This window comes from Xenopus laevis, chromosome 8L, assembly GCF_017654675.1.
Source record: "Xenopus laevis strain J_2021 chromosome 8L, Xenopus_laevis_v10.1, whole genome shotgun sequence".
NCBI classification, from domain to species: domain Eukaryota; kingdom Metazoa; phylum Chordata; class Amphibia; order Anura; family Pipidae; genus Xenopus; species Xenopus laevis.
In genome coordinates this window covers 64003228-64029615 of record NC_054385.1, presented here as the reverse complement: position 1 = coordinate 64029615, position 26388 = coordinate 64003228, and the positions used below count along the sequence as shown (strand labels likewise).

Genomic DNA, 26388 nt, shown 5'->3' with positions numbered 1-26388 from the left:
AGCGAAATTAATTATTGAGAGTTATGTAGCAATGCAACAGGAATGGGTGTAGCAAGATGGAACTTATATGTTTTGTGACCCTATTTCACCCTCCGAGAAGTGTGTTACAAAATGGCGAACGCGGCTAGACGGGTGTTGTTATTTTGTACCTTGAGAGCACCACTATGTCTGCGCTTCCGGTAATTTTAAAGGTCTTGTTTTGTGTTTGCCCCCGGGGGAAATAGAAACAAAATACTTTACTTCGGCAATTATCCACTTATAGTGTCACTGTTTAGATCCTAATTGCTTCCAGCCTCTCTTTGGATCATATGCCACAGCCCTAAGAAAATACATTTGTCCCCTACGCCTACGCGTTAAGTTCGCCTACTTGCCATTAGGGAATGGTCAGAGGTGAAGCGTTGCTTGGGAAAGTTGAGTGTCAACATCTGAGCCGGTGTTATTGTGTTTATTTTGTGGTGAGTGGAATTGTCGGTGTGATATTTACTAACCTGCACAGCCAAAGGAGATAAAATAATAGTGACATATATGTTGGGGGGTGCACTTCTCATTCATTTTTGTTTTATTTTATTTTTTAAATTCCATTTTTACCCTTGAGTAATGCTTGGCCTTTAATAATGTGATTATCCCGAATATAACGCCTGACCCCAACCCCATCTCGTTACATGTACTCTGGACTTGAGAGTCACAGACGTTGATTGATGACACGCTGGCACAGTGGCACTGGCGCACATGCTCTGTAGACTGTGGCGCATCTGTGCGTAAGATGCCATTACAAAGACTGGGCAGTAGAGAGAACCTGTGAATTGGAGTATTCGCGGCTCACGCTGAAGAGGCACAGAAGACCTGCTGCTGCTGACTAAGGGTGGCTGAGACTAAACTTTTTTATTACTGATTGTGGTTGCGTTTCCTTGCTGCTTGCACAAGTACAGATGGCTGGGGTTTTAGCCTGTTAGGTTCATTGGGAGCCGGGGGGCAATTTATTGATGGCTAATATGGGCAATGGCATATGTCGGCGCTTGGGCCTGGCACAGGTACAGATGGGGGCTTAGCCTAAGGCCCATTGGGGTCCGGGGGGCAATGATGGCTAATTAATATGTGCAATGGCGGCGCTTGGGAAATGCTAATATAGGATGGGGGGGGGCGCTGATTGGAACCCTTGCCTGTTTTACACTACTGGCTCCTGAAACATTGTAAGGCCAGAATCTTAGAAGGTTGTTTCAGTCAAAATCACCCTACATAAGGGGACTTGTTGCCATCCCTGGCCTTCTGGGGAGATGAAGCAGCTGAATTTATATATTTTTTCTATATATATATCTATACAATTAAAGGTGAACCACCCCTTTAAGATGTGTCAGCTATATATATGTTGCTACACTTTCTAGTAAAATGGCTTTGATGACAATAAAACCAATGTCATAAGATAGGAAAGATTGCAAATAAGTTTAATAGAAAATATGACAAACCTAGATACAGTGCAGTAAATATAAAATGTTATCCTACTTCTTGTAAACTGGTTCTTTCCTTGCCTTGGACACCTTCTTTTCTTCCATATATGCATTGCCTCCTTCTCTTTGCACACCTCCTACCTCTGCACCCTGAGTTTTTTCATTTGCTCATTTACTTCCCCTTGTGCAGTTTCTGCATTACCAGACTGTTGCCAGAGTTTGACCAAGGAGCTTTGACTTTCAAGGCCCTCTGCGGTCCCACTACAGTATTACAATACAAATCAAGAGTTATGGCCAGATGCAAATCCGTTAATACAGGAAGGCTAAGAAGAGACAAAAATCTCCACATAAAACATCCTTAATATTAATGACATAATATAATCAACTGAATAGTTTAATGCTTTAGGGTCAAACTGGGCTGGTGGGACACTGGGTAAAAACTCGGTGGGCCAGCTGACCCATACCTGCACCCATCTGCGGCCCTCGCTGTCCCCTAATCTGGCCTCTCACAGCTTCAATTACAAGTACAGGACAGGTACGCGTGGGGGCCTGGAGGGGATGTTGACGCAGAGGCTGGAGGAGGCCACACCGGGGACTGGAGGGGGGTCTCCGACCCTCCAGTCCAATGTGAGGGATTTTGAACACAAATTATAGAATTTACAATCTACAACATCTTTTTTGCAGAGATTGTGAATTTTACTGAAACAACATTATGCTCTATGACCAAAAACCAACCCTATTTATGATGCGCAAGCCATAACTAACCTGAAAAATAGATCCTTCTGAAAAGTGATTTTATCAATTAAAAAAAAAACCACAGAGGTACTCTATAGGAAGGGTATGAGTAGACTTCTTCCTTAGAAGATTAAGATCATTCAATGTTTGCAAGGAAATGATGCTAATGTTTTCTCATTCTGTGGTAGCTAGTGTTATGTTTTTTGGTGTGGTGTGCTGGGGAAGTCGACTGAAGGTAGCTGATGTAAATAGACTAAATAAATTGATTATTAGGGCAGGGTACTGTTTTAGGTATGAGATTAAAGACCTTAGAGATGGTTTTAGAGAAGAAGATGTTGTCTAAATTGATGAGTATTTTCGGAAATGATTCTCATCCTTTAAATTAAAGTTTGGCGTCCTTTAGTTGATTGATTTTATCCAGATATACTACTGATCGTTCTAATCTATTATAAATAGTGCTAATTAATATCACGTCACATGACTTAATTTAACTTGTGTAATATAATAATTATACAGTGCTCAAAGTCATCTTGGAGTCATCTTGCAGTTAAATGACCTTTATCAAAGTTTGTCAAAAAACATTGTACACCGCACTTTACGGGCCAAAAATCATGTACGGAGGGGGTTGGGTGGTGGCCTGGCTGCACGTTCTGCACCAGGAACCGCCCCCTCTAGTTACATTACTGGATGTTGGCTGCTGAGAAATGAATCCACTAACATGGCTAATTGTAACAGTTCAGAGTCTGCACCTTGATTACTGAGCTGCCAGACTGGAACACCACAAAGACATGAACAAGAAAGTGAACTATATGTAATAAGGGCTGCTTTAATAATAGGGAATTCTGGAGGTATTTATACATGAAATTGCCCCTGTACCATCCGGCTGTGAATTCTGGGGGTATTTATACATGAAATTGCCCCTATGCCACCCTGCTATGATTTCTGGGGCTATTTATACATGGAACTGCTACTGTGTTCATTCTTCAGTTTTTATAGTTTTTAATTTATTTACCTTTTTCTTCTGACCTGGTTTTAAAATAAACTATTGTACTATGGGCTGTATTGTTAAGATACTAAATGTTGTTGTTATTGGTATTTATTACTAATCTTTTATTTAGGTATCTTTTACTTAATACTCCAGTTTCTCATTGAAACCACTACCTAGTCAGTAGGATCATTTGGACCATAGCAACCAGATAGCTGTTGAAATTTCTAACTGGAGAGGTGCTGAATAAAAAGCTAATAATTAAAAGCCGCAAATAATAATAAAAAATGAAAACCAATTGCAAATAGTGCTCAGAATATCACTCTCTACATCATACTAAAAGTTATTTTAAAGGTGAACAACCCCTTTAATGAACATGGAGCTCCACTTCCACAATTTCACTACTGCATCAGATTTATGTTTTCTCAGAGTTGCTTCTCTTGGCTCTGCCTTACTGCCAATCTGCCACAAGCACTGACAATGTTGCAGAGACTTTTTGTTCATTGGCCATGTTTTAGTGATCTTACTTGCTTGTCTGGGATCAATGGATTGCTCATTGGCCATTTCTACAGTGATTATACTGGAACAGCTAGGGTTTATATGCTAATTATAAATTTTTGTAGTAAATGTAGTATACTGTCAGATCTGTGGTTAATATTCTGATTATCTATTTAATACTGGCATGACTTAATAATGTTTTTTTAATTGGGTGTGGTATTTGGGGGTTGGCCAAAAAGTGGGCATGGTTTCACACACAAAAACATTTGGGCGCACTAGGCGTATAGGGGCCCACTGGTTATTTCTTTGCCCAGGGCCCACCAAGCCCTGTCTGTAATAAATGAACAAGGTGAACAACACATTTGAGAAGACAGGAGATGGATTTCCCTAGTGCCACAGTGGCATTGCCAGCACTACCCAAAGTGTTTGATGTGAGAATACATAAAGCATAACAGCAGCAGGTACTAACTTGTTAAGTACAGCAACATAATAGGGGTGTTATTAATTTGTAAAACACCCCATGACTATAGTTGCTTACCTGAACTTTAAGCCTGTCCTTGATAACATGCCTACCACTTTGCTCTACATTGAACTGTGGTGGTACGATTATGCTAGAGCTCCCAGGGCCACTTTAATAAGCAGGCAAAAGGGGCATCTGCTCAGGGCCCATTTATTTTGGGGGCCCACTGCTGACTTAAAAAAAATAATTGTATAAAAATTCAATAGCTGAAAAGTACCTGCTGTGTCTGAGCTCCCTTCCCCTAGGGTTGCCACCTGGCTGGTATTTTACTGGCCTGGCCGGTAAAAATGATAATCCCAATGTTATTAATAGGGAAAAAAGATAAATATATAGGAAGGCCAGTATTTTTTTCCAGAAAATGTGGCAACCCTACCTCCCCCCCCCCTCCCTCCCCAAACCGGTTTTATAAACTTGGGTAATGGTTGGTGCACTCGCTGGAGATTTCCATCTCTGTTCTGGAGGCAGCGACAGGGTGCAGACACTGGGCCGGCCAATCATTTAGGTGCCCATGGCGCCTGAGTGTAAATAAGGTACTGAGGAGATTCTGACAGTGCTCCTACCCAGCTGCTGCCCTCTCTCCACAAGAAGCGAGTGATTTGCAGATCATCTGTGTGTTTCTCCCTCCACTGCCTTGAATGAAGCCGAGAAAAACGGCACAAAAATAGGCAGCCTGTGGGTGGGGCTGGATTAGATTCAGATCTAATGAATGTGCTGCTGCAGGGAGCAAGGGGGAAGGGAGCAGGAACTTTATCGCAGGGACCTTGCACAGACTTACAGTTAAGGGACCGAGGTAGCTGGGCAGGCAGCAGGAGAGGCCCAAAGCACAGTAAGTTATGTCTGCTCCCATAAGGCTTACTCTTATTCTCCACCCATGTTGCTGCACTACAACTCCCAGAACATATGGGGAGCCAGTGTGGAGAAACCTGTACAGAGCTGTGGGCAGGCTGCTTTTTTAGATCTCTCTGTGTAAAGCCCATGTCCTGATAGTGGCCATAAAAGCGCAAGTGACTGTTGGGATGGGATCCAGACAGCATGATGAGAGGTATGGGAGGCCAGACGACTGTGTTAGACAGAGAGAGAGCAGGCAGCAGCGGGAGAGCTGCAGTGAGTGGTTAATAGAACGGCTATTTGAATTTCCCGCCCCCACACTTTTGACATTGTTGGTGAGGGGGAGGAAAGTAATTCTCTTCTTGCAGGCAGCAGAAATTGTAGGAACTTGGCTGAGAAAAAAAATTGGTGGTGTCTGGCATGACTACTATGCAGATTCCCACTCCCCCCTGAACTGTAGCAGTAAACTGTACGGAATGCTTGTTAGGACATCCTGCAGCGTAATAACTTTGCCTTCATGTGATGTCCTATGCCTTCAGAATGGCGCATCGGTTGCTTTTACTGTCACTCATCGTCCAAATCTGCAGTCACACCTCCGTCCTCTACCCTCCATTCTCAGCCATTAGTCATACAAACTCCGCCCTCAGCCCTCCATCCTCCTCCCTCATTCCTCTGCCTTCTGCCCTCCGTCCTCTTCCTTCCTTCCGCCCTCACTCACCACTTTAGAAACCTATGGATAAGACAGTCGGCTGAAAAGAGATATCTGAGGGGGGGTGCTGAGGAAAGAGGGCGGAGGGAAGTGGGGTAAAAGGAAGAGGGCGGAGGGAAGTGGGGTAAAAGGAAGAGGGCGGAGGGAAGTGGAGTAAAAGGAAGAGGGCGGAGGGAAGTGGAGTAAAAGGAAGAGGGCAGAAGGCTGAGGGCGGAGTTCGTATGACTGACGGCTGAGAAGGGAGGGTAGAGGACGGAGGTGTGATTGCAGATTTTGACGGTAAAAGCAACCGATGCGCCATTCCGATGGCAAAGAACATCGCAGGAAGGAGATGTATTTCGCTGCCGGATGTCCTAAAATGCGTTCCGTAAAACTGCTTTTATTAATTGTACTGCCTGGTGCTTCCTTCAGACACTTCCCTTATCAGATTATCCCTTGCACAGGTTTGCCTAGTGTTTCTCACACAGTGAATCCATTAACTCTTTACTTGCCTTTAATAAATCTGCCACTTGTTCTGGGGGTACTTATATATGAAATAATCTCTGTGCCATCCTGCTATATGTTCTGGGGTATTTATGCAAGAAATTGCCACTGTGCCATATTGCTATGAGTTCTAGGGTATTTATACAAGGCATTTCCACTTTACCATCTTGCTATGAGTTCTGGAGGAATACATGAAATTGCCACTCTGTTCATTTATATATTTATATTTGATATATTCATGGATAGTGTGTCTGTAACATGGGGAATGGTTTAATAGCAGGAGTGTCTTACTGGCATGTATGGAGTAAGTGGAGTGCTTATTGGACATTTATTAGTAATCCTACTGACACATCTGGAATTGAGTGCTCATTGGTAATGTCTACAGTGATTATACTGGTACAGCTCGGGTGTCATCAAGCATACCTCCCAACATTTTGGAAATAAAAAGAGGGACAAAAAAAGTTATCGTGCATATCGCAGCGATTTTTTGACCACGCCTGCTTTTGTGGCCACACCCCCTTAATTACTATGTTCATTTTACACATTTTGGCAGGTTATGAAAGTTTGAACATATTTCTGTGTTTTTTTGTTTTTTTTCATTTATTATAGTTTTGCTAATGAAGGTGAATTGCCCTTTATGGTCAGGCTACACTGGGCGTTTTAAGGAGATTTGGTCGCCTGGCAACTAATTGCCTCGTCAATCTCCCCAAACGCCTTCCCTCATTCTGCGCCGGCTAAAATTAAAAAACGCTGGTGCTAATCACATGCACTGATTCGTTTTTCGAAGTCGCCTCACGAGGATTCATCTATGGCCAGCTTTAGTTAGAAACTTTGTTCCTTTTTCTAGCTGTTCAGTGCAGTGAAAAACGGGATTTCCAGTACAAATGAGGTGCGGGTTGAGCTGTCAAAAGAAGGACTGTCCCTCTAAAAACGCGACAGTTGGGAGGTATGCATCAAGTGTTTATGGAAAGCAGATTTGGTGTTACCCAGTTGCACACCAGTGTCAAGGGTGATTTTATGTCTTCAGATTACACTAGTCCCCTTACCACCAGTCCACATTTACTGTGTGCTATGTGATTTACAATAAAGTAGGCTACTGTAAAATGGTCTGGACACTGGGTTGCTGTCCTATACAGGTCTGGACTGAGTATCAAAATAGGCCCTGGCATTTCAGGTACACAGAGGCCCATACAGCCCCCACCAGCCCACTAAATACTGACTGTCTATGGCACCTTATAGCAGCCCCTCTGGCATTTGATAAAACCCACAGATTGCCAGTCCGGGCCAGGTCCTATATATATATATATGAAGGGGGGGGGGTGCTTGTAGTGGTATATAAGAATCGGTCCAGTAACATTTCAGCTCTAGAACTGAGACAATTTCTGGGGGGAAAAATACAGGAACTACAGTATATAATTATTAACATGGCCAAGTATCATTTTATGGTTTGCCAGGTAAAATACCATAAAGGTGGCAGCCTTGACGAGCACTGAGAGACTGGAGGATTATAATTGGAACACATTTACTTTCAGTTTTTACTTTGGATTGTTTTCTTTTTTAAATTGTCTGCTTTACCAACAGCCGGAATCCTGGCATTAATCTTATGGCAACTTGCACATGAAAGCTCCTTTTGTATTTCCTTTCTACTTTTCTATCCTTTAGATTTTTTTTGCCACAAACCAGATATTTTTTTTTAAAGGTTTTTATTTTGCATTTTCAAAACAAACAACATATACAAATAAAGCAAACCAACAGGCTTGTCACTTGCATGACTACTGTTTCAATTATTTTATGTTTAATGACAGTTCCAATACAGAAAAAATTAAGTGACATATTCACCAGTTATCAGCATACACTTTGGGCCAGTCTAGCACTCTAGTCATCTGGTTGGAGTGCATGAGGGTTGACCTCTAACCAAGGTTCCCATATTTTCTCAAATTTCCAGGGTGTTCCTCTAGCATTGTAAGTCAATTTGATTAGAGGCAGTGTCCCATTTATGAGGTCAATCCATTGCTGAAGTGTAGGGGGGTTGGGGTTCATCCATTTCATTATTACTAGCTTTTTTGCATAGAACAAAATAGATCTTAATAGTGTTCTGGATTTTTGTAAGGGCACTACTTCATCTATAATACCCAATAAACAAAGCTCAGGGGACTTAATTCCAGTAAAGGATAGAGATATATTAGTGTATCGTATTACTTCTGACCAGTATGTTGCCACTCTAGGGCAGTTCCATATCAAGTGGAAGAATCCAGCCTCTCCCCTGCCGCATTTCACGCATTTGGCACCCTCTGATCTACCCATAGCCTGAAGCCTTAGTGGGGTGATGTAAATTTGATGGATCATTTTAAATTGAAACATTCGGTCTCTAAGTGATATTAGGCTGGGGTACAAGTTATCTGTAGCCTCTTCCCACTGGTCCTCCTCTAGTGAAGGAATAAATGACAGCCATTTTTGTTTGGTTTTATTGAATGGGGAGGTTTGAGAAGATTGAATTATGTTGTACAGTTGAGATAGTATTTTGCCGGGGTCTAGAGTCCAAAGTCTGACTTCCCATGCCAGTGATATGGGTGTAATTTGGAATGATCTGAACTGTCACAAACCAGATATTTAAATCAAACCAGTGCCCCTCTGCATAGGGATCTTCTGTGTAGCAATCAGTGGGCTGTGCCTTTCTCGGTTGTCACAAGCACAGGAGCCTTCTAAAGCCCCCCCCCCCACAAAAAATGGGAGGAGAGGAAATGATGATTTTGTAGGGCAGAGGAAGAGATTGTATGTGCGAGAACAGAGCCTACAACAGCTGGGCACCTGTGTCTTGTGGTCTTTGAAGGAATTGAGACACTGGTATTTCTGAATCGTGAGAGTAGCTGTTCTGAATAGGTAAAGTATCAGTATGCTTCTATTGTTTACATCTTTATTTCTCCATATTCAGTCTTGTTGTCAATCATCTTTTTTCAACTAATTGCATTATATCCATGATATGGCACAGTGGTTAGTGTGCAAATGTGTAACATGATACATTTTAGATGTCAATGACATGTGATAATAATAGATTCCCCATGCAGAGTGGGAATTTCATATAGATAAAAATTGTGTAAGTATAAGTAGTGTTTTCCTTGTGTAATAACTATGCCTGCACCAAAATCTCTGTGTATATTCACATTCATAATAATGCAATTATAAGCAATTCAATAAACATCTATATATATAAACTTGTCAGATACATAATTTTTTTGTAAACATTTTCCAAGTTCTTGAAGAGACATGTTTATCAAAAGGTGGACATTTTTTTACAAACTTGTTCAAATTGTTTATGTATATTTACCTAAGTATAGTTAATAAAAGTATTATTATTATTAATGCAAGTGAAAATGCACTCAAAACACTTTTTGAGTTCAGTTCGTGTCAGATACTACACCAGAAAAAAATACTTCTTTCAATTGCTTTCTATTTTTTAATATTTTGCTAAGATTAACATTTTAAGTTTGCAGTATGGCATTTATAAATAATGTTTTAATACAGATAAGGAATAACAGGCAATTCAGCCAAAACCATGCCAAATTAACTTTTTCCTATATAGTTTACCACTCTGGACTGTATATAAATCACGTGATATACAAAACATTAGTACACATGACAGTCTAATGAATTGCATGTTATTCCTTATTGGTATGAAACGTTTGTTACTAATAATTCCATGCTGCGCTGTCATTTTGTACTTTGTAGTACCTAGGTACTTATTTTCCTTTTTCCATATATTCATGAATTTGTATGTACACACATACATACCTATATGCTTCTAGTTCAGTGGGAGTAAGGCTAATGTGAATGATGAATACTTTCATAAATCTTCCTTGCGAAAGTCTTGTCACACTAGCTTCATTATGTATTTAACACTAATAATATACTTGTATGTATGTATTATATAGAACAGTATATTTAATAGATTAGGTTATAATTTATAACGTTTATCTTAAAAGACCAGCAAAACTTTTATTAAGAAATTACTTACCGATTCTCTGCGCTCCTCTTCAGAAACAGCCACAGGGCGACGATCCATTGTACGGCATTCGATTTCTCCTCCCTGCCTTCTATAGGTGATAGACAGGGAGGAGAAATCGAGTGCCGCAGGATGGATCGACACCCTCTCACCATTTCTGAAGAGGAGTGCAAGCAGAGAATCGGTAAGTAATTTCTTAATAAAAGCTTTGCGAATTAAAAGTTAAAACTTTGAATTCTTTGTGTCTTTGTGGGGTTTTTTTTGCTAAAAAGAAACACATTTTTTTTTTTTTTATGTTACTGGTCCTTTAAGCACACAGGACACAAATAGGATAGTATAAGGGCTAGTCCACACGGGGAGATAGCGACGCGTTTGCGGTCGCGGCGACAAAGCGCCGCGACCGGCGCAGGCGACAGTTTTGTATGGGCGCCTATGTAAAAACGCCTGTGCTAACCACACGAGGCGATGCGCTTTTCAACAGTCGCCTGAAAAAGCCTGGCGAGGCATTTTCAGGCGACTGTTGAAAAGCGCATCGCCTCGTGTGGTTAGCACAGGCGTTTTTACATAGGCGCCCATACAAAACTGTCGCCTGCGCCGGTCGCGGCGACTGTCGCAGCGCTTTGCCGCCGCGACCGCAAACGCGTCGCTATCTCCCCGTGTGGAATAGCCCTTAGGGCTGTACTTTTATCTGCTACCACACTAAGAACCAGGCTGGATCAACCTCCCCTTTGGTGAATTGTATACGCACAGACAATATGCACACTGCAAATGTGCCGATCACCAGAGGAGGTGGTACCCCTCTCCATCTCAGATCTACCATTGCATTTCATAAGTTTGCAAGGTTGGGCTCTTACCCATTGGCCACTTCTCTAAAGCTTCTGCCCTAGGCGTAGGCTCATGAGTGCCTATATATATAGAAATGCATTGAGTAAAGGCTCATCTAAAATAGCTAACCTGTACATAGATATACAGAATATAGCAGTGATCCTAAGCAGTAACACTATTCTATGAGACCCTGGCCAGTCCAACATGTGTTTGAAACACCCAGTCTAACACTAATATAAGTAAAAAAAAAAAAATATCAACCCCCCTGCAATTGTGCAAACCAACGGCAAGTTATATAGGTGGCCATAGCCAGGCTGCATTTAAAGGAGAACTAAAGCCTAACTAAAGAAGTAGGGTATGTTTTGTGCTTCTGTACCAGTCCTAGCCAACCATCGCCCTTTAGCAGTAAAGATCTGTGTCTCCAAAGATGCCCTAGTAGCTCCTCATCTTCTTTTCTACAGATTCACTGCACATGCTCTGTGTTGCTGTCACTTACCTGAGCTTAGGGACCCACTCACAATATACAGTACCCATAGAATATAACTGTCACAATATAAAGCTGATATAGATAATTACTACATGGCAGCACAGAAACCAGGGTGACTTTTATCATCAGCTTATATTACAGGTCAACCTCATTTTCTGCTTGATAATTAGCGACAACTTCTAAGTTTAGCTTCTCAACAGCTGCTCAGAGCCCACTGAGCATGTGAATGTCACAGACGCTTTCCAAGATGATGACCCCCTGTAACAGGTTTGAAGTCCTGGATCATTGCTGCTATTGAGAAGCTGAAACTTTAGACTGGTGAAATAAATTCAGTATATAAAATATGGCATTTTTAGCAATATTCATTTTAAGAGTTTAGTAGATATTTAACCATCTTCTAAACTGCCAAAGGAAATCTGGTGCGTACTTGGGGAAGAAGAACGCCATCTTGGGGAAGCCAAGCAACTAGAGTCACTGTGAAGTGCCTAACAACTTGATGAATTCAGTGATCACTTACCTGATACCTCATGTCTATGCTCCTGTTAGCAGCAAACCTCACAGGCCTGGCACACTTCTGTGCAAACACCACTGAGCAAAAATCTTCCTGCTTCTACTTTCTTCTTGGTGAGTTTTCCTCCAACAGGAGCACTGGCTGGGGTATCTGGTAAATGATTATAATCCCTGGGGGGTGGCTTAACATACACCTATAGAGTATGTATTACATTTCCTTAGTTTAGAGTTCCCTGAATAGACAATCCAAAGTGTTGGGATGCGCCAAGCGTTGTCAACTGGTTACAAATGTAACAAAACCAAAGAAGGAATCCAAAGCTGCAGCCACAATATAGGAACTTGTAAAGCTTGAAAATTGTCATCAGTCTGCTTTTGAAGGCCTCTATAACATAATTTGTTTTATATCTGTTATGGGTTTTTTGTAGGTAATGATGAGTACCCAAAACTCAGAAAGCAGCAGAAAGAGGAAGAGTGCAAAACCGCAAAAATCTGATCAAGTCAAAAGAAGGCTTCCCTTAAATGAAATTGAGGTTATGGAATCCTTTCATAAGGTACTGTAAGTGTGTCAATATGTGTACTTTTGTACTATTTAATCCATTACAAGTAGGCAGGCTGCATCTTCAGCCTGCCTACCTACACCAAGGTAAGGTATACCTTACTTTTTATTCTATTACACTAACATGCATACACTTTTTTGACAACACACATAAACAATAATTTGTATAAATGTATAAACACAAGCACTTATTTACTGCTTTTTAATATATCAAATGACATCTCACTAAAGTTTGTCAAATGTAACGAGAGTGAGGACCCTTTCTTAATTTCTTTTTATTTTTACAAATGTTCTATTGCATTTAAGAGACTGAATTTATTTTTAGTCCCCCATTGTTGTTTCTTCACAGCTAGTTAAACTGAGATTTTGAAATAAATAATTGCTTTGATTGATTTTGGTTGGCTTATTTTATGATTTTAATTAATTCTGCATTGTTCCACATTATTCTTTATTAATCATATGTATATTAGGTTTCAAGCTCTTCGTTGTCTTTGGAACTAAGTACATTTGGGAGAAAAAGATGTTTTAATGGCTAGTTTACCATCAAAACACCTTTTTTTCAGTTTAGTTGTTTTTAATTGTTTTTATATATATATATATATATATATATATATATATATATATATATATATATATATATATTATAAGTTTAATGTTCTTGTGCCTGGTGTTTTCCATGTGCAGCCTCAGAACTGTCACCATTTGCTACATTAGTTAATACATTTCTCAGCAGCATCTGTGGAATATTGGCAACTATTATCAATAGCTGACATTATGTATACTGCCAGTAAAGCTGAGCTCCAAAAGCCTTCAGTGTTACAAGGAAGTATGTCTTGTAAAAGTGTACTTTCCAAATATTAATGGTTTTGGGGGCCAATTTACTGTTAGGGTGTCGAATAACCAGCTAGAATATGGATGAGTTGGTGCTCATATTCTGAGTAACATCAGTAATTGGGGCCAAGTGGGGAAAATAGAAACCACTCATAGTGAGGGAATGGCAGACTGAGCCTGAGCTAATAAAAAAAAAAGGCCATAAGTCAGGGCAGCAGAATCCAATATACAGGCTGAATGAAAGAAACAAGAAATCAAATGGTATAGCACATGAACCAAGATATGGATGCAAGAACATAGGAGCATCTGGAAATAAAAAGCTGACTGGATCAAAGCTAGAGAGCTAAATGGCTAAGCACAGGCTTCTATAGGACCTTGCTAGACACTTTGTCATTACCTGACCTTCAAGAGAATAGAAATGGAAACTGTAGAGCAGGGGTCCCCAACATTTTTTTACCTGTTAGCCACATTCAAATGTAAAAAGAGGTGGGGAGCAATATAAGCATAAAAAAGTTAATTGGGATGGCAAATAAGGGCTGTGATTGGTTATTTGGTAGCCCCTAAATGGACTGGAAGACTTCATTGAGACTCTGTTTGGCAGTGCACCTGGTTTTTATACAACTAAAACTTGCCTCCAAGCCTGGAATTCAAAAATAAGCTCCTGCTATGAGGCCACTGAGAGCAACATCCAAACAACATGTTGCTCACGAGCCATTGGTTGGGGATCACTGCGGTAGAGCAACAAGTAAAGGATTCTTATTTGGAATACTGGTAAAATCCTTTCATCAATAAAGAATACCTTCAGATCGTCACACAGAGTGGTGTTCTTGCAGCAGATGATGTATCAACCATGAACATTTGTCTCTATATTACCATATACTTTGGTAAAGTGTAACGAAGAATTCAACTAAAGATGCTACACTATGGGGCAGATTTGTTAAGGGTCGAATTTCGAGTTTATGGGAGTTTCTAAACACTCTCAAAAACTCCCATAAATTCGGGAAAAAAAAAATCGAGATTTATTTTTAAAAAACGGATGAATAGGATTGAGCTGCAAATTAAAGTTGAATTTGATACAATTCGATTTGAGTTTTTTCACCAAAATAGTTAAAAAAAAAAAAAAACTACTTTTTTTTTCTTTCAAAAGTCCACCAAATGACTCCAAATTGATTGTAGAAGGTCCTCCATAGGCTAAAAAAAACTATTTAGCAGGATTTTAGATGGCGAATAGTTAATTCAAATTCTTAAAGGGGCTGTACATGATAAATTTAAAAATTCAATTTTTTTTTTTAATTCAAATTGACTTTGGACTAGTCGAATTACACTAAAATAAACTCGAAATTCGAATTTAAAAATTTAAATTTTCAATTCGACCCTCGATAAATCTGCCACGTCTATTGCTTCTCCACCAGCCCATATCCACCAGACCAGAGCCCTTTAGGTGAGAATCTGTGCCTCTAAAGATGCCCCCCAGTAACTCACCAATCTTCTTTTCTGCTGATTTACAGCATACAGCCTGCGCTTAGGAAACCATAATTCTGCCGCTCTCTCTTCACTTGTTTAGGATTATTACAGGCATATTAAGCAAAGTGTGACCTTTCACTTTCACCGTTAGATACAGTACATATGTCCCTAAAAATCCCATACCAGTAAATACACATAGAGAAGGTGGAATTTTGATGAACTGCTACAAGCTTTAGTTTGTGGCTTGATACATACTCTTTCAAAAATCCCATAGAAATCAATTGAGAACAGCAAAATTTCACTCAAGCACAGTAGTGTAAAAGTTCACCTTTTTGTGTGTACATTTCAGTTTTACTCTACTGCACACAGCCTAGGATTCAATATGTTTTTCTTTCATCTTGTTCCAGCCCATTGTTTTCTGACAAACCTGTTTTACAATGGAATTTTGGTGGTTTTTCTTGTACCTTATGGTAAATTTGCTACAGATTAAAACATGAAACAAAATCTAAAAAAAAAGTTATTGAGCAGTCAGTAGTGCAGAAATATTTATTTTTTTCATATCCGTTTACTTGAAGTTACAGTCACAGAGGGTCTCATAGCAAGAGGGTGTTCAATAAGAACCCCCCACACCTGGCACATATCCTTCTATTCCCCGTTCCCAACACTTAACATTTACATCACATACGCTGGTGCTGGATGATGTAGGGCCCAAGGTTGTGAGTAAAGGGGGCCCAAGACATCAATCTGTAGTTCCACACAGAAGTTAGAGCGCTCACCTGTACTCCGTATACCTTTTCAGGTGTCTGGTGCTAAACAGCATATAATACCCCCTGCTCAGGGCCAAAACAATTTGCAACAGAATCCAAAGTTGCTGTAGCACACAAATCCTTTTTATTGAATACACAACGTGATTTTATTGGATCATTGTAGACTTCAAAACATGGCAACGTTTCGGGCTACGCAGGGCCCTTTATCAAGCCTTGATAAAGGGCCCAGCGTGGCCCGAAAACGCTGCCATGTTTTGAAGTTTTATCGATCTGTTGTTCCGTCACTCACAGGAAAATTACCATTGTCCTATTTTTGTTATAATAATCTTCAGCAGAAATTTTAAAAATTCATGATGCCATCTTAAACTTCACTGCAGGACGAGTCACAGTCTGGTGAACAGAACACAGCAAAAAGAAATAGAGGAAGGCCTAAGGGGCACAAAAACAAATACCCATCTTGGTCTTCTCTGCAGGTAAGACAGGTTCCAGGCTACATTCATTTTAATGCACTAAGCTAAATATGATTAGATTTAACAGAAGAGGTAGACCAGACTAAAAGTAACTAGAACAAGACGGAACCTAAATTTAGAATTTGATGTTAAATAGTTCTGTATGATCTCCTTTAATAAGAAAATCTTGATATTTTTTGACTGATTATTCTGTTGCACTTTCGCAGATCTCTTCTGCCAGTGATGGAAAATGGCAGAGTAACATTCCTACCTCATCACAATGTCCAAAAGAACTGGATAATGAATATCCTAAAGGAGAAAAAGAGAGCACAACAAAGGCACTGTGCAGTTCTCCTGTGAAGGTTGGTGAGACCCTTGTGTATATTGTGTCTGTGCCGTTTTCATCTCTTAAAGGACAAGAAAAACTGAACTCAATTGGGGCGTCAATATGTTAGACCCCCACTGTGCACACAGCATTTTGTTGTATACGCTGGCCTCACAATTTTTGTATGCAAGCCTTAGAAGTGAACATTGGTTGGTTACTATCTCTCACAAACCTTCTTATTCCTCTGTAGTCCTATATCCAATCCCGGTTGGTTAAACCTTGATAAGTGAAGTGTAACCAATGCTCTACACATATGGGATCCATTATCCAGAAAGCTCTGAATTATGGGAAAGCCATCTCCCATACTCCATTACAATCAATTAAAATTTAAAAAAAAAATTTTAATTTCTCTCTGTAACAATATAACAGTAGTGTGTACTTGATCCCAACTAAGATATAATTAATCCGTATTGGATGCAAAATAATTCTATTGGGTTTCATTAATTTTTAAAAGATATTCAGCATACTCAAGGTATGGAGATCCAAATTACGCAAAGTTCTGTTATCTGGAAAACCCCAGGTCGCAAGCATTCTGGATAACATGTCCTATTCCTGTACTATTGATTGTTATTTAACAACCCAGGGTTATTAAAGTTGCAAACCAAACATATGAAACAAGTTAATAAATATCCAGTATGAGAGAAATCTTTTTAAATAGCAATTTCTGCTGTTCTAAAACCCCTTTCCTTAAAGGCTCAATCAGCATTTGCTTATTTTTGCTTAACTTCCCTGCAGGGTGAATTACAGTGTGGTGAACAGAACACAGCAAAAGGAAAGAGAGGAAGACCTAAAGGGAGCAAAAACAAATACCCATCTTGGTTTGCTCTGCAGGTGAGACACGTACCTGGCTAATTTAACATTAAGTTAATTTTACTGCACTAAACCAATGAAACATACAGCCCAGACTGGCAATCTGTGGGTTATGGCAAATGCCAGAGAGACCTCTGTTGTGGGCTGTTTGGGCCTCTGTGTTTTTGGAATGCCAGGGCCTATATTTATTCCCAGTCCTGGCCACATAGCTTTTTACAATATCAAAGTCCGTATGGGACTGTCAGGATTGGACTGTCAGAGGTTGCTTCATCCTGTTACTGCGGTGTTAGTAGCAGGTCTCGGGGGAGATCTTTGTTTAAAAGTTCCTGGGAAGCTCCTGTAATCCAACAGGTTTGATCCACACAACTCGCAGGGAGATGCTGCTTGTACGTAGCAAGCGTTTTTAGCGCTGAATTATAAGGACTTTGATATTGTGAATTTCTACCTGAGGAGAAACAGGAATACGGAGTCGGAACAAAAGGGTAACCCAGGAGACTGTGGTTACGCTATACCCAAAGAAATCCACATAGCTTTTCATCTGTCCCTAAATCCTCAGCATATTACCTTTCATTATGACATTATACACTATATACATGTTTTACTTTCCTGACTAGTAAAAGCCAGTCTATTAATTCCCCCAGAATCGAACACCTGGAGCTCCAAAAATGGGACGAGGGAGACCCAGAAAACCAGTCGAGACAAATGGTACTGTGGTTCCCAAAAGGCCAAGAGGGAGGCCTAAAGGAAGTTTGAATAAAGTCCCTTCTGCAAAAAAGGTATGTGATTATTTGAGGTCATTTTACATTCTCTGCTGCTTTATAATGTGTTTTGCTGGCTGATGCACCCAGTCTTTACATGATAAAGTTTCCAGTTGATTAATAAAAATGTAATTATTAAATAGACAAACAAAGAACGAAACGAAATTGCAGAATTGCAGTATTAAGCTATGGTTCAGTATTGCTTTGGATAATTAATTTGGTGTTTCAGAATTGGAACCCTCATTATTTTGACATGTGTTCTTCATATGCATTCTGCACTCTGCATTTTTCACTTCGATATGTTTCTATTTCACATACTAATGTGTCACTTGCAAGAACCTGTTTTGTTTTTTAGCCATTTATTTATTTGCAATTTAAAGATTTATATATTTCAATATTTAATTATTTTTAAAATAAATTTTTTATAGCTTGCTGTCAGTATGGGAAGCTCGTGTGTACAGAAGAGGGGGCGTCCAAGGAAGCATTTACTGCATCTTCCAACTTTAACTCCCAAAAGGCCCAGAGGAAGGCCAAAGATTGTTCGGATATCATCAGCTGGACCCAATGATGTGGTGAGAAGCATAGAGATCAACCAATGACAATTATGCGCGTGAAATGCTAGCTGGCTTAAAACTGTGAATATATTTACTATATGCATATATAGTAAATATGTAGATCCAGGTATGGGATCTGTTATCTGGAAACCCGTTAACCAGAAAGCTCTAAATTAAGGAAAGGCTGTCTCCTATAGATTCCATTTTATCCAAATAATCCAAATTTTTAAATATGATTTCCTTTTTTTCTCTGTAATAATAAAACAGTACATTGTACTTGATCCAAACTAAGATATAATTAATCCATGCGACTCCTTCAGCTACACTGAATAGGAGAAACATTTGCAGTTCCAAAGTGCAGCACTGGCTCTTTCTGACAGCACACGACCAGGCAAAATGACCTGATATGGCTGCCTACACACCAATATTCATTCATTCATTTAATCCTGTGTCTCCCACTGGAGCAAAGGGCCTCAACAAATGTGTGCCACCGGTTTCTGTCCTGGGCGATTTTTTCTATCTCAGTCCATGATGTCCCGGCTTTCTTATTTCCTCTTCCACACTTCGTCTCCAAGTTGTCTTTGGTCTTCCTCTTTTCCTGCTGCCTTGAGGATTCCACTTTAAAGGAGAAAGAAACCCCCAGGGCGCTAAACCCCTCCCCCCCTCCCCTGTGCTGCCCCCCCTCCCCCCTCCCCTGTGCTGCCCCCCCTCCCTCCTCCCCCCTGGCCTACCTGTCCCCCTGGGCAAATGCCCCTAACTTTTTACTCACCCCTCTGCGCAGGTCCTGTCCACGGAGTTCGCAGTCGCCATCTTCTCCCACGCGCGTCTTCTTCCTGCTCTGACCGGCGTCTTCTGGCGCATGCGCAGTAGGAACAGGTACCGGTACGGCTCTACTGCGCATGCGCCGAATGTCACGAAGTGAAATCGGAAAACTTCGTGACATTCGGCGCATTTGGCTTTTGGTATCAGCACTGGCACCACCATCCATGGTCATCAGGCTGCCCAAATACTGGAACTCCGTCACAGTTTCTATGTATTTCTCATGGACCTGGAACTTCTGCTTGGGGTCTACCTTGCTGTTTAATCGCATCTCTTTGGTTTTCTTGCAGTTTATTTCCAGTCCCACCTTCCTGCTCTCTTCTAGTAGATGGGCTAAATTAACTTCCATATGTTGGTAATTTTGGGAGCGTAAGCTAAAAAATATATACTTGTTGGTTCGGGAATTACATTTTGGTTAATTTTTGGCTAACTAACTTTATTAGAAACATTTTTTATTTTGCACAGCCTATTTATTTACCCATTTTTTATAGCTTGCTGCCAGTATGGGAAGCTTGTGTGTACAGAAGAGAGGGCGTCCAAGGAAGCATTTACTGCATCTTCCAACTTTAACTCCCAAAAGGCCCAGAGGAAGGCCAAAGATTGTTCGGATATCATCAGCTGGACCCAATGATGTGGTGAGAAGCATAGAGATCAACCAATGACAATTATGCGTGTGAAATGCTAGCTGGCTTAAAATTGTGAGTATATTTACTATATGCATATATAGTAAATGTATAGATCCAGGTATTGGATCTGTTATCTGGAAACCCGTTAACCAGAAAGCTCTGAATTATGGAAAGGCTGTCTCCTATAGATTCCATTTATCCAAATAATCAAAATTTTTAAAACTGATTTCTGTTTTTTTTCTCTGTAATAATAAAATAGTACATTGCACTTGATCCAAAGTAAGATATAATTAATCCCTGAGACTCCTTCAGTTACACTGAATAGGAGAACCGATTGCAGTTCCAAAGTGCAGCACTGGCTCTTTCTGAAAACACATAACCACGCAAAATGACCTGAGATGGGTGCCTACACACCAATATTAAAACTAAAAAATATATACTCGGGGCGTGGTTAAACCCCAGATGTAGGCAGACATATCTTCTCTGCTCTCTGAATCAGCCGATCCATTACTGAAAAACCGGCTATATCCACAAGGCGAATCGGACCTGTCGAAGTCCCTAATACCCCACTCTACCTGAACGATTGGTGGCCATAAGAAAGCGAGCAAGGCAGGAGAAAGACACTGCTATAAAAGTCACCCATAGATTGCACACTCGACAGGCCACAGTAAGAGAGACCTTGCGCAAGGTGGCATTGCCTCTTCAAGGAACTGTTCTTGAGTATAAATCTTAAAGGCTTCTGATTCACATTATGAGACATTGCCCCATGGACATGATTAACGGCAACTGGCCCCACTATTCAAGGTCCAAGTGGCCATTATGTGGACTTGTTAAGACTTGGAGATGCAATAGGATACACAAAAATATTACAAGTTTAATTGAAATGGTTACCGCGTCCCGAGCAGATGCTGTAAAGTTTCAGTTGGGGTCAAGGCTTACATGAGTTTACAGGGTGGGTTTGGGTTCAGTGGGGTTCCCCTCCCCTATCTTCCTCTTCTCCCCCCACTACAGCAACAGGTTAAATCTGAACATTCTTCCAGATAAAGCAAATGGCGAATGTAAATCAATAATATAATCAAGTGGGCCCTCCTATTTACTGCCCTCAAACAGTGGTCCCCAGCGATCGTTTGTTGACAAGAGACACATTTAACAGGTCAAACGATAATTGCGTTAAAAAGGGGCTGGGTAGCACAGGCGTACCACACTACCTTTTTCACCCACTAAAAATACCCTATTTGTGGTGCACCAAATATACTCAGATCATTATGGATGATATATTATTTTGCACTGCACATTACTCAGGTTTGAATGCATACTGATGAATGTATATATACCGCCTCCTTTTGCCACTGAGGTTCTAGCCCTTATCCTGCAAAAAGCAGTGGCTTTTCCCCCATCCCACAGTGCTGGCTGGGAGACTTCAATAGAGGGCTGAAGCCAGCTCTAGATAAAATTAATTCAATAGACAACTCCACCAAACTTAAAAGTTGGGCAGATTCCTTAGGTCTAGAGGACAGCTGGAGGGTCAGAAACCCCACTTATCTGGTATATTCCTGTCATTCTGTTACCCACCAGGTCTTGTCAAGAATTGATCTGGTCTCTTCCGATATGGCCCCTAAGGTGGTTGATAGCCACTATGATGACAGGTCCATATCGGATCACTACCCCCTTATTGCCCTCCGCCCATATATACATCAGGGCTCCCAGAGATGGAGGCGGAGTCCCCTGTGGCTTACCCAGGAGGAGATAGCTGAAAAGGTTCCTCGAACTGCAGAACTATACTTGGAAGAGAACAAAGATACTGCAACTCCCCTCCAGTAATGTGGGATGCCTTTAAAGCAGTGGCCAGGGGTGCACTTATCCAAACAATCAATTTAGTAAGAGCTAGAACTAAACAGGAGGTCGCCTCGGCAATAGAGGCAGTAGAGGAGGCAGAGGCAGCCCACGTGGCAGGACCTACAGTAGAAACCCATTGCTACTTAGTTCAAGCCCAAACTAGGCTAAAATGTAAATTGACTGAACTCACTCAAAAGAAACTGTTGTATGCATCTTAGGGGGCTTCAAACAAGGGGAGAAAACCGGTAGACTGTTGGCTTACCCATCCAATGTATCCACCCCTGAACAATAATACACAGGATGCTATCAAACTCAGAAGAGGAGATTATAGACCCCAGAGAGAGATCTCTTAGATTTGCAGATTACTATGCTGCACTTTATCAATCCCAGGCCTAGTACTCACCCCAACAGCTAGCAGAATTTCTTAACACTATACCGATTCGCAAACTGCATCCAACATCTGCAGCCATGTTAGATAGCCCAAGAGGCAATAGTCGCAATGGCATCCTCCAAAGCTCCTGGCCCACGACAGTCTACCTATAAAGTTGTACAGGGCACTAGGCGGCAGGCACATGCAGAATCAAAACCCAAGCTAACAACCAAGGGACCCTACCACACTCCTTAGCTAATGCCCTTTTTGCTTTAATTCACAAGGAAGGAACCAGAACTATGCGAATCGTACTGCCCCATATCATTGATCAATGTAGATGCAAAAATCTTAGCAAAGGTGCCGGGCAACAGACTTAAAACTGTGATCATTTAACTTATTCACCCAAAGGTGTATGCAAAAGCGCTCCACTAAGGAGACTTTACTATAATTGTCAGGTCCCCCATGATAATATCAGATCCAGGGTAATCGTCTTCCATTTTGGTGAACACTTCATAAAATGGCTTAAACTTCTCTACAACAATCTTACAGCCCAGATCAAGGTAATTGAATACATTACCCAGACAGGGCTACCCTCTGTCCCTGCTGTTATTTGCATTCGCAATTGATCCGCTAGCCATTCAGATAAGACAATCCACCCAGCTGACAGGACTATCATATGGCCCTATGGAAGAAAGGATATCCATATATGCCAACAACTTCCTGCTTTATCTACAGGGGGTTTAAGTAATTCTTAGCTATATGGATTCTTTTATTCTTAAAAGGTTTAATATCATAAAGATGGTGTTTCTCCTAAAACACATTTCACAATTCGCCAACACCAATCACTAAGCAAACATATGATTCAATACAGGCCCTGATACGATCATTTTTATGGAATAATAAAAATTTCCTTTCCCAGAATTTCCCAAAATTTCCTTTTCCCAGAATTTTCTGCCGCCCCTGGATAAAAGAGGACTGGGCCTACCGAATCTATATTACTATTATTTGGCAGCTCAGCTTAGTTACATCAAGACTTGGACAACCCCAAGGTGCCACTCCAGGCAAGGTTCCTAGGCTCACTAGAAGCCTTAAGAAATCACATATATAGGAAGCCCACAGACTATCAGAACCACCTGCCATGTATGAGGACTCCATATGTAGCATGGCAAGCCACACTTAAAATAGCAAGAATAGAGCCCCCCATACTTACGCCAGCACTGTCTTTATGGATGTCTTTATGGATGAACTCCAACTTGCAACATTTTCGTGCATGCGGTGCTAGGGGGGAAATAAGGTTAAATACCTAAGCAACATTGTGGTGAACTCAAGGTTTGTGGACATGACAGTCCTGAGAGACAATATATACGCACCGTATCTACCTATGTACAGATATTTGCAATTGCAACACATTTTTAGAGCACAATATGGTCCTAGGGAACTGACCCTAATGGAACCCCCAATACAACTAGGAAAGGAGGGTATCTGCAAAATGGTTTCAATCTTCTAGTCACTGATCCGATCTACAACCACAGCCCCGTTCCAAGCAGCTTTCAGTAGGTGGCAATAGGATATCCCTGGTCTGAATGGAGACCAGAGGAAGCAAGCCACTGACAAGATATATCAGTTCAAGGGATAAATTAATCCAATACAATTTTCTCCTGAGAATGTATCTAACCCGAATAGACTACTCCGAATGAGACAAATTCCCTTAGCTATATGTAAAAGGTGTGGAGACAGAGATGGGTCCTAATGGCACATGATATGGGCATGCCCCATGATTCAGATATACTGGACTAAGCTAACAAAATATCTGGTGGACACACTAGTTCTCCCTTCCATTCACTCCACAGAGGTATGTTTATTGGGGCTGACCTGTTTCCTACAAATCATGAGAGGACACTGATATGGTCCCTGCTCTTTTATGACAAAAAAAACCTGATACTGATGCAATGGATGGCCTCCCTTCCTCCCAAGAAAGGAGCCTGGGTTAAATATGTCAACAAAATGCTACCACTCATTAAACTTACCTATGAGGCCAGGGGACAACCTGGTAAATTTGACAAAATCTGGGGTTCTTGGTTGGAAGCACACCTGCTAATGTTTCAATGATGTACAAATAAAAATAATTAAGATTTCATGTTATGTTTAAATGTATATGTCAGTAACTTAATGGTTGGACACAACTGCGGCTGTACACCCTCCTTCTCCCCCTATTCCTTCTGTATCCCTCCCCCTCATGTTAAAAATTCAATAAAAAGAATACCTGTTCAAAAAAATGTATTAAAAAAAATTATATACACGCTTGGTTCAGGAATTAAATTTTGGTTACTGCCTGGTAACCAATAAGTGGAAACCAAGAGAGGTGCAAAGCAGAAAGTAGTATTCTGGCTATTATGTTACACATCCAGTCACTCCAGCCTTTATGCATTACATTTTTGGTAAACTAACTATATTAGAAACATTTTTTATTTTGCACAGCCTATTTAATTAACCGTCTTTTACTCAGAGTGAGCAGAAACTTTGTTGCTGCCATCCCTGAAGTTGTAGAAATCTTGTCCGATTTTGTTAGCCAAAATATCATAGAAGGCCAAGCAACCTGGTATAGAAACTCACTACTATGGAGACTCCCTCCATAGTAGTGAGTTTCTATACCAGGTTGCTTGGCCTTCTATGATATGGGGCTGGACAGAGGTGGACCTGTTGACCTCCACATGAACCACAAACTTGTTCTTTCAACTGAAATTTAAAATGGTGTTTGTACAACCCCATGCTAATAAATCCTACACAAGATTCAGGGATAATTTATATAAGTAAACCACATGGCATCCCAGGATCTGTTATAATGAGGTAGTTCAAATGCATTCAACCTCCAATGATTTTCTGTGTCCAATGGAAGGACTTGTTAAATCTATATCAAAGTTCATTCAGTTAGGGCAATCAGCATGTTATGGAAAGAGAGGAACATGTCTTTAGTAGAATTACTATGCAAGGCTCATCTTGTACACTTTTACCAAAATCCACTATCTGAAGCCATTGTGATATTATATCTATGCTGTGTACAATTTTGGATGGAGCTGGATTACAATAGGGCATTCTGGAGCCTTGGTACTATACCTCACTTCCTACTGGAAGTTTCCTTTTGAGAGGACCTATGGGCTTTTGTCCTCAACAAGATGCTTGGGGTTACTGGTAATTCAGTTTCCTCTCAAGTTTCTTGAGAGACACAATGTCTATTTGGTTGTGGTCATGGCATATCCTTCTCTTTTATTAACAAACACTCCTTTTGCTTTGTTGTTTGGAACTGGAAGTAAATTACAGTCCTGTATTGCAGAGCAGGGCTATACAGCTTATATAGAAACATACACATTTCAAGATGTATATAGTAGTGCTAATTCTAAAGCAACTGGTTTTGTGGAGTAATAATAAAAATGCTTCACCACAGCTACAGACCTCAGTAAAACCGCACTGAGAAGTACAGCTTTTGCCTCCGCTCGCCTACATGAAGGGGAGCCCAGCAGAGGTCACCTGAAAACATGAAAGCAGACATTTTCTGGCCTATCCCCGAAAAATGAGACTGCTCAGTGTGTAATAATTTTAAAGACCTTTTTTCTAATATATTTAAACAGAGAAATTCATCTGCCTATTGATCTATGTTAGCAGCATATAAGTCTATAGGAAAATATTTGATCTAAAAATGTGTAGTCTTACTTTTAAAACTGTTACTTTGATAAAACAGGCCCATACTTATTCACAGTTTTAATTAATGCCACTGTTCAATCATTTTGCAGGTTGAAAGATCAAGTGAGGAAAAGAATGAGAAAACCAGTGGCACAAATGGACCTTGAACAGATTATGGGTTAAGGAATGAAAATTCACAGTGATTTCCCTAGTGAATGTTTCAGGGAAACTGACTAGAAGCAGTAATGCAATAGTAAAAAAGGTTGTCAGGATTGCTTTTATAGTGAGGAATTAAGTTGTGTAAAATTGTACTTTTTTTTTCAATGTTACTGGTTTAAATGTGTGCAACTATATATGAGTAACCTCACAGACACAGTAGTTGATTTCATAATGCTGCTGTTTGCTTTTTACATATTTTTTAAATTGTTTTGTGTGGTAATAAAAAATGTTTTGTTTTTTT

General features: G+C 40.5%; 1 protein-coding gene across 8 annotated transcripts; it reads left to right on the top strand.

Annotated features, from left to right (window-relative positions):
• Positions 1 to 104: 104 nt before the first annotated feature.
• LOC100137644 (uncharacterized) lies at positions 105 to 26388 on the top strand. Of its 8 annotated transcripts, NM_001114793.1 has the most exon segments (10): positions 397 to 455; positions 681 to 862; positions 12451 to 12576; positions 16021 to 16116; positions 16320 to 16454; positions 17213 to 17308; positions 17929 to 18063; positions 18474 to 18617; positions 19910 to 20116; positions 26039 to 26388. In NM_001114793.1, coding segments are annotated over 7 exon segments (897 nt in total). In that variant the 5' UTR covers positions 397 to 455; positions 681 to 862; positions 12451 to 12456; the 3' UTR covers positions 20081 to 20116; positions 26039 to 26388.